Raw genomic sequence first — 17,465 nt, forward strand, 5'->3', positions numbered from 1 at the left:
CGAAGAGTTAGTAGCACCGGTGTCACGGGTCCGGCCCCCACGAGCCTGTTACGGAAGACTGGTGGTCCGCCACCCCTCTTATACCCTGCACCTTTTCCCCACAGCCACACATCGGTACATGGCATGGGAATCCCGATGACCTCACGAAGGACTGGTCCGAGGAAATCGAGTGCGGGCCCTTTAAGGCATGGGACCTCGAGCCCGGGACTCCACCCCTGATGACGTCAAAAGCAGGAAGTACCGACACGAAGACGGACGGTGATTCCCAGGCATCGGAGGAAGACGCAGGTCGAGAACGAGGACGAGAAGCAGACGGAGACGACAAGCCAGGAGGCCACCGGTTGGACGCTTCGCCCTGCCACGCGCCCACGGGAGGAGCGTGGCTGAGAGAGGTACGGGGCCGGGTCGCGGGTTGGGTTGGGAGGCGGAGGCAACCACCCCGTAGTCATCTCCCGCAACAAACCCTTCCCCGAGCACAAGCACTCCTACCCACCTCCTGTAGTAGAGCACGGTGCACTGGGTGCGTTCCCTCACTCCCGGCCCTTGTTGACTTTCCCCGAGTTTAGAGTATAACTCGTTGCTTTCCTTTTCTTTCCGGGTCCACCACTAGACGCCTGGAGACACCCCTTCCGGAAGCGGGACTACCAAGACCACAAGGCATCGCGACGGGACCTATCCATAGACTTTACAGTGACATCCATGAAAAGAACTTTCATCCCAATAAAACCTTCATTAAAACCTCTATTGAAAGCCCCGGTATTTCTGTTTGACCCTCCAAAACCCCCTCAGGTGGTCGAGACCCCTGTACACCCGGCACCCCCGGGACAACTGGTGTCAGAAGTGGGATCCCCTACATCATCCATCTGCCAGGACAAGATGGAGACCCTTATCGACCAACTCATCAAGGGACAGGAAAAGCTAGAATGGGCTGTGGGAAATCAGATAACGATCGCCCAGGCGGACAGAGAGATGTTCACTAAAACCATGACTGCCCACGTAGAAGGACTCAAAGCGCAGCCTGTGGTGTCCCATGGAGCTACCGGAGAAGTACGGGTACACACCCCACACCCCCCAGGGATGGCGCTCCAGAAGTATGTGCCAGGCGAAGACCCTGACGCTTTTTTGTTAAATTTTGAAAGAGCGGCCCGGGCCATGGGCTGGCCCGAAGACAAATGGCCGTTTTTCTTGGCTCCACTTCTCACCGCCGACGCTCAAGCCGCCTATCAGGCTGCTAACCCCCTAGGGACCACCCCCTATGCCACCATAAAGATGGTGATCCTGGACCATTTAGGTCTCGATCAGGAGGCTTACCGGGTACGCTTCCGTAAGGAAAGGGGAGTCCAAGGGGAAAACCCTAAAACATTATTCTTTCGATTAAAGATGGCGGCCGACAAATGGCTATGTCCGGAATTGAGCACCAAGGAGGACATTATGAAGAAAATATATCTGGAACAGTTCATGGAGGCCTTACCGTATGCCACCCAGAGGTGGCTGAAACAACAGGTTGGCCTGACTGTTGAACAAGCCATTGAAATGGCTTTGCAGTATGCCAGAGCTCAGCCAAAGACCCCCATGTGGGAAACAGAGAAAACCTCCAAGACGGTTCCACTTCCCTCCAAAACGGACAGGAGACCGAAACCCCCCCTGGAGATACCCAGGATTTACAAACCACCCGGACTGATGGCTCCTATGACAAAAGGCCCACAGTGCTTTGAATGTGGCGAATGGGGCCACATAGCCCGAATGTGTCCCAAACGAAAGAGTCCAGAGGAACCCATGGAAGTTGGTTATCTTCCCAGGACAGTGATGTACTCCGCGGAAATGGGCAGCACGTTCTACGTGAGTATGTGGATGAATGGTTACAAATTAAAAGCACTCTTAGACTCAGGGTGTCGACAATCCGTTGTACAGACTCGGTTTGTCACCGCTGAACAGATCGTTCCCCAGGTTCCGGTATACATTAGGTGTGTTCACGGGGATGTAAAACCCTACCCAGTAGCTTCTATATCCATCACACTACCAGACCGAGAACCCTATACAGTAAGGGTGGGGGTGGTGGATTCCCTGCCTGAGGATATGATATTAGGAACTGACAATTCTGAGTTCCTGTCCCTTTTTAGGGAACACCTATACAAACCCGAGAATAGGGGGCATGTCCCTGCTTACTTGTCATCTGAACCATGGGTTATAGACCGGAGCTTTCGCTTTGCACAGAGTGAAGATAGAACCCTGTTCCACGCATGGGAAGCCGCCCACCGCTCAGTTGGCCTGCCCACCCCTACCTACCCCCGGTTTCTGATTAAAAACGAATTACTGTACAGACAAGCCAGATCCGAGAGTGACCTGCAACTGTTGGTCCCCCAGTCGTTTCGAGAACAAGTCCTTTTTTTTGCACATGCCCACTTAACGGCCGGACATGCAGGCAAGGAAAAGACCACTGACAGCATTGTGAGAAACTTCTATTGGCCAGGTCTCTATAAAGACGTTCAGGAGTTCTGTGCCCAGTGCGAGGTTTGCCAACGAAGAAATACCCAGAGACCCCCGGCTGCGCCCTTACAAAGGATGCCCCTCATAGGAGTGCCGTTCGAACGTGTCGGCATGGACCTCATCGGGCCCTTGCCCAAGACAGGGCGGGGATTTGTGTATGCCTTGGTCATAGTGGACTACGCGACCCGTTTCGTGGAAGCCTTTCCATTGAGAAACCCCACGACAGCTGCCATTGCCGAAAAGTTCGTGGAACTGTTTTCGCGCGTTGGGTTTCCCAAAGAAGTACTGACTGACCAGGGGACACCTTTTACGTCAAAACTGATGAAAGAGGTATGTGCCTCTTTGGACATCAAACACCTGAAAACCTCCGTGTATCATCCCCAAACGGATGGCTTGGTGGAAAGGTACAACCAAACGCTAAAACATACATTGAAGAAAATGTTGACTACCGAGGGGCCCACCTGGGATCGTCTCCTACCCATTGCCCTATAGGTTATACGGGCACAGAAGCAAAGCAGCTTAGGGTGCTCTTCCTTCGAGCTGCTGTATGGGAGACTACCCAGGAGTCTCCTCGACATCACCAAAGAGATGTGGGAAAACGAGGCATCCCAAGACCAGAAGAACATGCTGGAATATACGTCGCATCTACGAACCAGACTAGGCAAGCTCCGGGAATTGGCGTATTCCTCCATGGAGCACCACCAGGAACGGTACAAAAAGGCTTACGACAAGGGTACCCGGCTGAGGACCTTAGCGGTGGGTAAATGGGCCCTTGTGTTGCTGCCCTCTATCACTTCTAAAACCAAAAACGAGTGGCAAGGGCCCTATCAGGTCATAGAGACGATAGGAAACACCACCTATCGCCTACGTCTCTCGCCTTCCAAACCCAGACCTATCACATCAACCTTTTGAAGGAGTGGTTGGGTGCAGTTCCACGAGCAGGCCGTTTTGTGGGACTGAACAACGTCCCGAGCACCTCCACTCTGGAACAGCTGGTTGTGAACCCTGAGTTAAGTGCCAAAGAAAAGAAGGACTTAACTGAAACCTTGAAACCGTATGCAGACGTGTTCTCCGATGTGCCGGGCAAAACGAAGCTGGCCGAACACCGCATCGAAACGCGCCCCGGAGAAGTGGTGAAACTGAGGCCCTACAGAATCCCCGCGGCACGGAAAGAAGCTGTACGCCAGGAAGTTCAAGAGATGCTCAAATTGGGAGTCATCCGGCCCTCCCAGAGCCATTGGTCCTCCCCGATTGTCCTAATTCCCAAACCGGACGGAACCAAAAGATTCTGTATGGATTTTCGTGCCCTAAATGCAGTCTCCAATTTCGACACCTACCCCATCCCTAGGGTCGATGATTTGATCGATAAGATCGGCGAGGCTAAATACATCACCACCATCGACCTCCCGAAGGGGTATTGGCAAGTTCCCCTCCGTGAGGACGATAGGAAGAAAACGGCCTTTGTGACAGACGACGGGGTGTTCGAGTTCACTGTTCTTCCTTTCGGTCTGCATGGGGCTCCAGCAACGTTTCAGCGTCTGATGAACCAGGTCTTACAGCCCTACCTCGGCTTTAGCTCGGCTTACTTGGATGACATCGTCATCTATAGTAGTGAGTGGGACGAACATCTCCTTCATCTGCAAACCATCCTTTCAGCTCTTCGCAGAGCAGGTCTCCACATCAATGCGAAGAAATCGCGAGCAGCTTTCCAGAGCTGTAAATACCTGGGGTACGTCCTCGGCGAGGGAACCATCGCACCACAGAGCGAAAAAGTGAGAGCAATAGCAGCAGTCCCGTTTCCCAGCTCCAGGAGAGACCTTCGAGCATTCCTGGGATTGGTCGGATACTACCGAAGATTCATACCCGGTTTTGCTGAACTGGCGGCCCGTTGACCAACTTGCTCAGAAAAGACACCCGGAGCAAGGACTTCAGTCATCCCTCTGAGGAGTCCTTACAGGCGTTCCAAACCCTGAAGACTACCATGACCACCGCTCCCGTTCTAGCTTCGCCTGACCATAGGAAGCCTTTCATCCTAGCCACAGACGCTTCCAATCAGGGGATAGGGGCCGTACTATCTCAGATCAGAGAGGGGGTTGAACATCCTGTGCTATTTGTCAGTAGGAAGCTCTTCCCCAGGGAGTGTAGGTACTCTACTATTGAAAGGGAGGCCCTAGCCATAAAATGGGCCATTGACAAACTAAAGTATTACTTGGAGGGAAAACCATTCATCCTACATACGGATCACGCCCCTCTGAAATGGATACATCAAAATAGCGGGCATAACCCCCGGGTTTTGAGGTGGTTCCTGTCCTTACAACCTTATTCCTTTACGATACATCACCGAAAGGGGAAGGACAATGCGAATGCGGACTTCCTTTCCCGCGTGTTCCCTCTCCCCGAACGGGAGAAGCCAGGGGGGGAGGTGTGTCACGGGTCCGGCCCCCACGAGCCTGTTACGGAAGACTGGTGGTCCGCCACCCCCCTTATACCCTGCACCTTTTCCCCACAGCCACACATCGGTACATGGCATGGGAATCCCGATGACCTCACGAAGGACTGGTCCGAGGAAATCGAGTGCGAGCCCTTTAAGGCATGGGACCTCGAGCCCGGGACTCCACCCCTGATGACGTCAAAAGCAGGAAGTACCGACACGAAGACGGACGGTGATTCCCAGGCATCGGAGGAAGACGCAGGTCGAGAACGAGGACGAGAAGCAGACGGAGACGACAAGCCAGGAGGCCACCGGTTGGACGCTTCGCCCTGCCACGCGCCCACGGGAGGAGCGTGGCTGAGAGAGGTACGGGGCCGGGTCGCGGGTTGGGTTGGGAGGCGGAGGCAACCACCCCCGTAGTCATCTCCCGCAACAAACCCTTCCCCGAGCACAAGCACTCCTACCCACCTCCTGTAGTAGAGCACGGTGCACTGGGTGCGTTCCCTCACTCCCGGCCCTTGTTGACTTTCCCCGAGTTTAGAGTATAACTTGTTGCTTTCCTTTTCTTTCCGGGTCCACCACGAGACGCCTGGAGACACCCCTTCCGGAAGCGGGACTACCAAGACCACAAGGCATCGCGACGGGACCTATCCATAGACTTTACAGTGACATCCATGAAAAGAACTTTCATCCCAATAAAACCTTCATTAAAACCTCTATTGAAAGCCCCGGTATTTCTGTTTGACCCTCCAGAACCCCCTCAGGTGGTCGAGACCCCTGTACACCCGGCACCCCCGGGACAACCGGACAAGTGCATAGTAAATGGAGTAGTGACTCGTTACCATAACCACAAAGGCGCAATTCCAGAGTTGACCAGGACCGTTTCCATTTTGGTATAAGGTCTTTAGATGGGTAAACTCCGAGCCTTCAGTGATATCAGGTTGAACTTTTTAGCTCTTAAAAAAATTGTCCCAGCAGATATGATTGAGGTTTTAGAGTTGTATATGTTGGCATCACCAACCACGCGTGGGTTTTATGAGTCATAGATGCTTTATCTATTTGCTGGGATTGGTGCTTGATGACTTTGTTGGTTATTTGTTTGAACTCAGGGTAGGCTGGTATTGTGAACCAAGCCTCCTCCAGCTTTAAAGAAGAGGGTGATTGTTTTAAAACCGAGTATACTGACCTATTCGACCGGGATTGTTTTTCAATCTCCAGCCAGCAGTGGTGGGCTAAGGAGTTTTCCTCTTCTGCCCTCAATCTCTAGTAATATTTGACAAGAGCCCCTTGTCTTGTCTGTATATGTTTCTATAAGCCGAATTAAGTCTTATATGGGCTTGAGTTATGTGACATGGAATTGAGAATAGTTTCTTAAAGAGACTATATTGTGCAGTATTCAAGGCTGTTGCGTCCTTGGTGTTTAGTAGTTCTGATCCATATGAAATTGAGGGCAAGAATTTTGCTGCAGGATTTTGAATGCGAGTAGCAGCTGTTTTCTTTTACTTGTCATAGTGCCAGGTATTGCTTGTAATTGAGATGGCGATCTAATAATACCCCCAGATATTTATATGTTTCAACCTGGACAAAGATGTTACTGTTTGTTGACCAGGTGAATTTAGGTTGTTTTTTGTGAGAACTTGAAAAATGCATAACTTTTGATTGTTGGAAGTTAATATCTAGTTGGGCGATGGATATGTATTCTACTAGCTGGGTAATCAGCGCTGTAGACCTCGAGGCGTTTTACTGAGCTGAACGATGTCTTCAGCATATTGCAGGCTTGCTATTGGAATATTACCCAATTTCGGGGGATTCCTTGTGTTAGGTGGAGTTGGTTCTCTAGATCCACTGTATAGATGTTAAACAGGCAGGGGGCCAAGACGCACCCCTGTTTTAAGCCATTGGTGGTTGGGATTTTGTTGGTTAGACTTCGACCATTCCCTAATTTTATTTGGACCCATGTTCTTGAGTAGAGTGATAATTGCTTCAAGCAATTTTTGGGAGCCCCCTCAAGATTTCATTTTTCCCATAGCTTAGTTCTGGGAACCTTGTCAAAAGCGGCTTTAAGTTCTACAAAACATGCATGCAGGAAGCTTGATTTAGCTATGGCTTAGTCGGCCAGGAGCATAACTGCTGATATATTCGTTACGGTGCTCATTCCTGCGGGGAATCCTCTTCGTGTTTTAGGGATTAGGTTTATGCTGTTGACCTAGTCTTCTAAATCAGTTAACAGGTTTGAAGTGTATATCTTCGCCTCAACATCAATAAGAGCTATTAGTCTGTAGCTGGTAGGTTCTGAACACCCCCCGCTTTGTATATCGGTTGAAGGATACTTCCTCGTCATGAGTCTGAGATGGTACATTTTTCCAAGGCATAGGTAAAACCCCTGGGTGTATGGACCAGAAAGATGGATCTTTCTTTAATAAGGCATTGGGCAGGCCATTTGGCCTCATCAGATCTTTGTTCTTTTATGGCATTCAATACCTGCTTTTGTGTTTTCTGTGGGTAACACTCCTTTGGATCAGCCCTTGATGTTACATGTGCTCCCGGCTGCGTGTTATCTTCTATGTAACTGTCTTGGACCTTGGGAGGGTTTATAATTATTGGGAAGCAGGTTTTGATATCCGTTTTTGATTTATTTTTGGGCAATGGGACCTTGAGGTTTGTTTTTCGGATGGGTCACATTCGTTATTTCATTGATGGTTGCTGCACTAGGGTGGGACACCTTATGGTATGTGGTTGCTAAGTGGGCGATCCAGGTATGTTCTGTTATATCCGAGTTGAAATGTCTAGTATTTACCATTTAGTAAGATATTAATGTTCGCCAAGAAAAGTTTTGAGTTTCCTTGCTGGCTGGCATGAAGCATTTTTTACCGAATTGCCTGCTTATATGTGTGCTTTGTCACCCCGATTTCCCTTTTGAAGTCTCCTTACATTTTTGCAGGTTTTGCAAACGAGTACACGGTTGTTGGTAAGCCCTAGGAGCTTATTGATCTTAATTGCTTATTTTATTTTTTTTTGTCCTTAGGTTATGTGTGAACCATGCTGCGTCAATGTTCCTGAATGCTTAATGACTAGGAGTGCTGTAAGGAAAAGTTGTGTTTAGATTGATGACAAAGGCCTCCCAAGCCTCTATCCAGAGTGTCTTCGCATTAACTGTACCCAGTAAGGTGGTGCAAGCCTCCATGATGTACGATGTCCTCCTGAGGCTTGAGTCTATTTTCATTTAGTTTGTTTTAAAACTGGCACTGAATTGTTGTGCTCAGCGCTAAGCTGTTTTAAAATTTGAATTGCGAATTTGCACTGCAAGATATAAAGTCGCACTCCTGGGGTCCATTTTTAGCGCACTAGTCGCTCGCCCAGTACACTACTTAAGGGCAGATGGCACGAGCGTGCAGACCGATGTCCTCTTGAGGCTTGAGCTGGGAGCGACCACCGTTTTTAGGGTATTTTCATTTAGTTTGTTTTAAAACTGTCACTGAATTGTTGTGCTCGGCGCTAAGCTGTTTTAAAATTTGAATTGGGAATTTGCACTGCAAGAAATAGAGCCGCACTCCCGGGGTCCGTTTTTAGCGCGAGGCCGCCATTTTGGGAAGAGGCAGGGCTAGCGTACTAGTCGCTCACCCAGTACACTACTTAAGGGCAGATGGGGCAAGCGTGCAGACTGATGTCCTCCTGAGGCTTGAGCCGGGAGCGACCACCGTTTTTAGGGTATTTTCATTTAGTTTGTTTTAAAACTGTCACTGTATTGTTGTGCTCAGTGCTAAGCTGTTTTAAAATTTGAATTGCGACTTTGCACTGCAAGAAATAGAGCCGCACTCCCGGGGTCCGTTTTTAGCACGAGGCCGCCATTTTGGGAGGAGGCAGGGTTAGCGTACTAGTCGCTCACCCAGTACACTACTTAAGGGCAGATGGGCTGCGCGCACCGCGCACTAAAGGCGCGCCTAAGGCAAGCCCGTCTGCGCCCGTCCCGCGCCTGTTTGGATGTAGAGTGCTTTAGCCGGAAGTCTTACTCTGGCAGCATGCTTCATAGCTTAAACTATATCAAGCCGAACTCTAAATGCATGTGTATTCTTCCCAGCACCGAGCTCCCTCGTGGTGGGGTAAAATGCCCGGGTTGTAGCACCAAAATACAGGAACTTACTTTCTTGCAGAGGATAGATTTACATACTCCACATAGAGTCCTGAACAAAAAAGAAGATAACAAAGTTTACAAATGTGCCCTTCTCAATACTAGATCCTTGGTTAAACATAGTATTGAATGTGCCATTCTAAATGAGGAAAAGGAAATTAGTATTGCTTTTATCACAGAGTCCTGGACGGACGATGCTTCCGGTCCAGACCTGGTTAAAACTTCGCAGCCAGGTTTTATATGTTACACGCAAAACAGGCCTCTTAAGAAAGGAGGTGGTCTGGCAGTGATATACCCATTTACATTAAACGCATCATTTAACTGCTCATCTATATCAGAATGCGAAGCATTGGACTTTTGTTTCTATCTTTCTCATCATTGCTCTTTCAAAGGGACCCTCATTTATAGGCCCTGTGGCCCTAGGAACCGTTTTTTAACTCAAGCTTGTAACATCTTGGAAAGTGAACTTAGTGCAGGATCTTTTACAATATTAGGAGATTTTAATTTCCATCTGGAACATCATATGAATCCAGATACATCTAATCTGCTTGATTTTATGAACAGCGCAGAGCTAAAACAACTAGTCACAGGAGAGACACACAAGGCAGGCCACACCTTGGATGGCATTTATTCCAACAATGCACAGTTGGATTATATAGCTCTTCTACCAGTGGCTTGGTCTGACCACATAGTGGTGCTGTTTGAAGTTACTCAGCCTGACAGAGGTTTCTTGAAACCAGCAAATAAACTATTGGCACGTAGAGCTTGGAATAAGGTTAAGGCGGATGAATTAATTGAACTACTTACCTCATCCTTGCCATCCCTTCCCTGTAACTTAGATGAGGCCACACTTTCCTATAATAATTGGCTGGAGTACCCCCAAACATGGTAGAACCGTCTTCAGCTTGGTATACACAAGAGCTCAGAGAAAAAAAGTTGGCATGCAAGCATACAGAGGGAATATGGAGGAGGGAGTATACTGATTCAGACAAAATTAAATATAGGATATGCTTAGCCCAGTACAAACAGTTGCTTATAAAAAGTAAGCAAGAGTTATTTGCTAACAAAATTAACATGGCAAAGAACCTACAAAGGAGCTATTTAAAACAGGTACCGCCTTAGCATGTCCTGCTCCCGCGCCCATCATTGCGAGCCAAGAGCTATGTGACAAGATAGCAGAATATGTTGTCAATAAAGTTGGGGCCATCTTTTCTACCTTCACATACTCCACCACAAAGACCCTTATGTCTGACGAAACTGATACAAAGCCTTTACTGATCACGTCTACACAGCTTGACAAATTTGTCCCCGTCAATGTTTCAGATATTTTAAAAATGATTATGATGGCAACGTCGGGCTCTCCTTTTGATCCATGCCCACTTCCTATACTCAAACTAGCACCTGAGCCAATTGCTTTCATGCTCACTTCCGTCATCAATGCTATGTTTGAAGAAGGCTATTATCCCAAATCTTGGAAAAGCACATCCATACTACCCCTTCTGAAGAAACCTAATCTGGACCCTAAAGATACTAATAGTTTTAGACCCACTAACAGACTTCCACTCCCAGCAAAGATAATAGAGAAAATCATGAATTCCCAACTTAGCACCTTTTTGGAAGAAACTCATGGAATTGGATCCCACCCAATATGGATTCCTGGGGAGGTGGGGGGCACAGCACGGAGTCCGCTCTCCTCAAATCCACCGAGGAAATTAGGATTACGCTGGATCAGGGAGGAAAAGCAGCCATGATGATGTTGGACCTCTCGGCGGCCTTTGATACAGGCCATCACGGCCTTCTGATGGACCGGCTTAAGGAGATTAGAGTTAGGGGTACCGCCTGGAAGCTGCTTAAATCATTCCTATCAGACAGAGTACAGACAGAATCCCTCGGGATTTCAGGGCGAAACCAGTGGCACTGCCTTGTGGAGTCCCTCAGGGGTCTTCCATTAGTCCGACTTTTTTTAATATTTACGTCTCGCAGTTGACTCCTCTGATTGAATCCTATGGTTTTAATTTAACTTCTTACACGGATGACACGCAAATTGTAGTGTCACTGCTGCCTGATGGGATCTAGAGAACGGCAACTCGCTTCCAAGACAGCATGACAGCTGTGGGAAACTGGATGGCCCAAAATTGTCTGAGGCTTAACTCCAGTAAGACAGAGGTGGTTCTTTTAGGGAACACCCCATATTTCTGGTCCCCTATATGGTGGCCAGATACAATGGGGTCTCTGCCAACTCCTATTAGGAAAGTTAAGAACCTTGGAGTCTATATTGACAACAAGCTCAGCTTCAAGGATCAAGTGAATGTGGTGGTCTCTGCAACATCATATACTCTGAGATCTTGCAAGAAGATCATGCTGTTCCTCCCAAAGAGAGCCAACAAACAGTCATTACTGCCCTAGTAATGTCTAAATTAGACTATTGCAATAGTCTTCATCTTAATATCCAGGAAGGGCCCATGGAAAGACTTCAATTGTTGCAGAACGCAGCTGCTAGACTGCTGACTGGCATACCTAAACATGCCTCAATTGCAGCTGAGATTAAAAAGTTACATTGGTTGCCCATCAAAAAACGCGTTTGTTCCAAAGCCCTGTGTGTGGTCCATAAATCCCGGCAAGGAAATGGGCCACTGCATTTGAGACGTCATTTCCAGTGGTATGTTCCTGGAAGAGTCCTTGCGCTGTTCAGGAGCAAAACCGTTACTAGTGCCCTTTGTAAAAAAGACTAACTGGGGAGGCAGACGATTTGTAGTGGGTGCTGCCAAGGCATGGAATGAGCTCCCGCTGCATCTTAGGTGCATAACCAAACATCTGGAGTTCAGGAAGGCCTTGACGAACATGGCTTTTCTCAGTCTAAATAATTACCTTCCCTGCCCCGTAGGACATTGTATTTCAGCGCCAGGACACCTTCAGGTAACAGTTTGCGCTTAACAAATATCAATAACATTAACATCTATGTTGTTTTCATTCCATATAAGTTGTTTTAAGTTATAAGGATGGGTTGTTAGTGTGAGAGCCTTGGCTTGCCAAGTCCCTTCTGGAATGCGGGCTAGTTAAATGTTTGGGGGTGGTGGTCGCTTTCGACTCTTTCCTTTATTTGAAAGTTGGAGATGTAAGGAAACAGGTCTGGGTCTGCCAAACTAAAATCGATGGTTGCACCAGTTTTATCTGTGACTCTTGTAAAGGCTGCTGGGCTATCCAAGGCGCCTCGTCCATTTAGTGCGAACAATGACAGTTCTTCCAGTAGTGCGTCACATTTTTTACCCATCATGTCTTGTCTTGTTGCGTTTCCCTGTCGTACTTGTATGTGACCTGCTAAATTGTTTTCTTGGCCTTGTAATAAATTCGTATTAAAATCCCCCAACAGAATTATGTTGGCAAGTGGGTAGGAGGATTTTAATGTTTTAAGCAGTGCGATTAATAGCTGAGATTCTTTTTCCTTAAGCTTATGAGCTTGGTGAATATAAGTGTTCAGAATTAATAAAGTGGGGAATAGGAAACTGCAAGTTTGATACATTGCATCCAGGGTGAATCTAGGTCCATTTCTTCGCGGTCCCAAAGGATATCTTTTGAGATGTAAATCGATAGGCCGCTTTTTTCCCTTCATATTTTGCTTCTTTTGTGGCTGCGTTGAAATATTCTTTGTAGCCTACAATTGGGGAATTTTTTTGACTGCCATGTTTCCTGAAATAAGAGAATATCATGCACTTGGACGAAGTCGGCATCGCCAAGTTTGGAGCCTAAACCATTCACGTTCCAGGAGCAAATCTTGCAGCTCTGGGCTGTGTTGAGGTCCTTTCGTGCGTTGGTCCATACTGCTCCATGTTTCATGCTTACTAAATCCAAAACCTCACAGGCATTACTAAGAATCTTGTTCAACCTGGCTACAACATGATCAGAAGCAGCAGAGTTAAATGCTGTGTGTAACTCATTTGTCTGTATGAAGATCAAACCTCCTTTGAACCCTTGAAAGTAGGCTAGAACACTTGACCCACTGAAACAATCCGAATTCATATAATCTATCTCCCAATAGATATCACTCAAATTTCAATGAAGAATTAAGACTATCTCACCTCGCAGCAAACTTTATTATTGAAAAATATCTATCTCTGTGCTTCAGACTTAACTGGAGTAAACGAAAAGACACTCTTGCACCTACCTTTCAAACTTTACTGAATTAGAATCCACTAGAAAAATCATCTGACTCGCTTAAAATGGAAACTTCTACAGTGGTTATTACTGATCCAAGTAAATTCTCTTTCTCTAAACCTGTTTAGGTTGACTGGCCAGACCATTTCAAAATTACTATTGATATCTACCAAAAATACCTTCCCTTGTTCTCACACCGGTTTCCAAAAATGATCTCAAAAAGAACATTCAGCCATATTTCTGGATCTCTGACACCAAGCAAGACAATTGTTATCATAATTCAGACCAGCAATGTGGTCAACAATTTATAAGACAATTATCATAAAAACTAATAATCAACAAAATAGGCCCAATATAAACAAAAAGAATCAACTAATAAGTCTGGAAAATAGTGTTTTACCTGATCACCTTTCCTCTAAAAATTCCTTCTACCCACTAAATAGGGAACTTACTTTGCAACTAGAATCTTAGTTAACTTGCCCAGACAAATACCCAGCACTTCCTTTTGTTTTAAAGCAGGATGGGATGGCTCTCACCCTACATGCTTTTCATGCTATGTACAGCTTAAGTTCTTTCATACAACATTTCTTCTTAAAATCCCATGCCACTCGTTTCAAATACATAAGCATAGAACTGCAATGGTGAGCGGTTCAATGTAACCCTGCCTCAGTAGTCGATATCCTGTGCCCACAATAACAGCAAAATATTTGTTAGAACCATATCACTAAGAGTAAACACTGGACAGACTAGTGGATAAAAGGGATAACAGAGATACTCTGGGCAATGAAGAAGCTAACTATTTCGTAGGTCATATTTTATCAACCACTTTCAACAGATTGAAGATTTACAAACCAAAGGAGGGAAGTCTATCCAGAATCTGTGTAAATACAACATTATGATTACAGCTCTAACCCCCATGATCACTGAGCACCAACAATAACCCCATAGACACTAAAAGAAATCCTCACAGAACCCTTAATACGATGTGTTTGGTGCATATGCAAGTATAGCTCTATCCAATCAAGCAGCACATTTACTGTTCATAACCTTACTCCTTAATCAGCATGAGTGTGAAATATTTAATGGAACTCCAGGTCCTGTCAATAGCAGTACTCAGGGTGCTAGAGTTGAGCTCCTCTTTAGTCTGGTTTTATCTAGGGTCTAATGAGTTTTGGCCGTTATTCTGCTCCAATAATAAGCTAACACTGGTGTTTGATACAGAAGGCCCTGAATGCGACCCACTCTAAGTTATTATGATAGCTCCATTACAGAAGAATTCATATTGGGTGCTGATTTCATAGATGTGGGTGGGGTTACACTTGAAGCAAACACCCTGATAATGCAGGTTCAGTTGAGGGTACAAGATTAAACCCCCTAAAGCACTGTTGGCAAACACTGTGCTAGAAATGAATTCCTGGTTGGCTGAGGTATGCACCCAGGCCAGACAAGAATCAACACTCTCGTCAGGGTAAGCGAAGACCACACTAAAAGATAGCCTAAGCTCACCGCTTATCTAAAGCTGCAATGTGTAAAGTATTTGTGCAACACACACAAACAGTAACACAATACATACACCGCAAAAAGACTCCACACAGGTTTTGAAAAATAGATCATATGATGAACGAAACAAGAACAAAAAAGCAATATATCGAAGTGGAGAAGTCATTAGAATAAATGTAGTGTAATGCTTAGAAGCAAATAGCGCTTTAGGGGTTACTTGCGGTCACGCTGGACCGGGGCAAAGCCCCACCAGGAGCAGCCTACCTAACTGCTCAGCCCATCTCCAACTGTAACCACTCATCCACACAGGCACCCAGGCATTCCATTCATCACAGTCACACCAACATTCCGTTACCATCTCTCACTCTGGTAGAGCAGCTAGGAGGACCTAGGCTGATTACATGTAAATGTAATACTGAGGATATAACACTAAGTGTGTGCCAATTGCATTACAATGTGATCAGTTTACCTTGTTTTAGGGAAAGAGCTCTGGCACTGGGGCCTGGCTAGCAGGAACCCAGTGCACATCAGTCAAAAAACATCAGTATCAGTGGCAAAAAGTGGGGGTGACCATGACAAAAAGGGGCATTTTCCTACAACTACCTATTCAAGTGAAGTGTTAGCCCCTTCCTTCCATCCTGCCCAGGCCATGCCATCACAGAGCAGATGTGTGTATATAGGTACTCAGACACACCTATCCTTTCTGTGTTTGTGGCTGTCTAGAAGGAATGCACAAAGTATAGTTGTCACCCACCCCAGAAATGTATTGGAGACAGGCTGTCAGGCACACAGAGCAGTAAGTGCAGAAAAATGTGTGCTTTCTAAAACAGACATGTTAAGTCCAACTTCACCAGTAAGGAGGATTTATCATTACCATTCAAAAGATATGAAACATGGGAAGGCAAAGCTTCTCTGATCAGGACCTGCAGCTTAAAAGTGTATTAAGGAATTCCTACTGCTAACACATGAGAGTGGTAGGCCTCACAGTAGTGAATTTTTTTTTTTAGCTGTTTGTCACTACTAGGACTTGCGAAACATCACAGTGCATGCCCTACCTTTTACTTACATAGCACCCTGCCCTTAGGGCTACTTAGGGCCTACCGTAGGGGTAACAAATATGTAATAAAAGGGGAGTTCAAGGCTTGGCAATTAGTTATAAATGCCTAGTCAAAGTGGCAGCAAACTGCACACACAGGCACTGTAGTGGCAGGCCCGAGACAGGTTTGAAAGGCTACTTCTGTGGGTGGCACAATCAGTGCTGCAGCCGACTAGTATCATTTAACTTACAGGCCCTGGGTATGTGGTATACCACTTTACAAGGGACTTAGTAGTAAATTAAATATGCCAATCATGTATACACTGATAGCACACATGTTTGGAAGGAGCACATGAACATTAGCATTGATTAGCAGTGGTAAAGTGCTCAGAGTCCTAAGGCCAACAAAAAGATTCAGCAAAACATAGGGGGGGAAAAGCAAAAGGATTGGGGGAAGACCACCCTAAGATTGCCAGGTCTAGCACACTGTGAAACCGAAAACTTGGGTGCACAAATCGATGCATTGCTTAATGTAAATTGGCAGTTGAGCGCATGGTAGAATCATGCACTTTTTAGCCAAATGTAAATACGAAGAACCCCCCCCCCTCCCCCCCCCCAGGTTTTTCTTCCAGGGCTAGCTAACAGCTGAAAGGATTATGATTGCATGGAAGGGGCAAAATATCCTGTAAAGTTGTTTCTTACGTCCTGCTGATCGGCAGAAAAGGCAAGGAATTGGCCGAGAATGGTTGGTGGCATATAATAGCAGTGGGACATGGGCATGCAGAGAGGGGTGGAACTAACGCTATCAGAATTGTTTTAACAAAAACAAATGTTGCAGTCACATAAATCCATTTGTTTTCCACAGCGTAGCTTGTTACAGTCAGGTCTGCAGTTGCAGGCAATTCACAAAGAGCCCAGAAAGAGTGACCATGAAACAACAGTATTATTTACAACAAGGGGTGGTGATGGACAGAGTCTCTGAATTAAGCAGAGTACTCTCACCCAGTCAAGAGATCAGGGCTAGATCCAACACCGTTTTTTAGCTCATTGCACCATCCCAGTTTCAGAACCTGGCTGTATGCAAATTAGTCTGTCCCTGGCCCAGTGCATCATGGGAACAGGGCAGACCAGACTACAAAAGCCAATTCTTACACTGGGAAGAGCAGATTAACTGTGGTGTGGTACTGCGCTTGTCTGGAGGTGGTTGATTGCTTTCACTGACTTTGATAAAAGCATTCTTTGTGCAGTCGCTAATGTGCCAACAAGTAGTATTCTGAGATTCTTCCAAGTCTAGTCTGATGCATGGTATGCATTTCTAACAGTAAGGAATGCATGTGAAGTATTCTTAAAAAGTGCGCTTTATTCATCAAAAAAATCATGCCCCATTCTCTCTGAATCCAAGCACTGTTGGAAATAGATCCCTCCCCATTGCTTGCTCTTTCTCACTTCACTCCATCAGTGTCAGCTTCAGTGTCAGCTTTGTCTACAGTGGCCCAAGATTTAGTGATAGGTTTTACCATGATACTTTGCTCTCGCAGAATCCTTTCGCTGTCGATTGGTTGGGAGATCAACTTTCCTAGCATGCCAAGGAAGTGATCAGCAGCCTGCTGGAAGGTCTGGAGGCTGTGTGAAGGAGCAGAGGGTAGTTAATTATTAGACCAAGGATTTATGATGCACCTGATGCAAGGCACTAAATGTCATCATATCAAAGGTGAGCATACAGCAGGGGT

At 46.4% G+C, this 17,465-nt stretch overlaps 1 protein-coding gene across 4 annotated transcripts in view; it reads right to left on the reverse strand.

The window, feature by feature from the left end:
- Window positions 1–17,465, reverse strand: part of STK36 (serine/threonine kinase 36) — a 272,812-nt gene that overhangs the window by 104,556 nt on the left and 150,791 nt on the right. For all 4 annotated transcript variants that reach the window (XM_078652681.1, XM_078652680.1, XM_078652678.1 and 1 more), the window contains exon 13: window positions 17,253–17,358. In XM_078652681.1, the coding sequence (XP_078508807.1) occupies window positions 17,253–17,358 (106 nt within the window). The remainder of the gene's footprint in view (window positions 1–17,252; window positions 17,359–17,465) is intronic.

This window comes from Lissotriton helveticus, chromosome 7, assembly GCF_964261635.1.
Source record: "Lissotriton helveticus chromosome 7, aLisHel1.1, whole genome shotgun sequence".
NCBI classification, from domain to species: domain Eukaryota; kingdom Metazoa; phylum Chordata; class Amphibia; order Caudata; family Salamandridae; genus Lissotriton; species Lissotriton helveticus.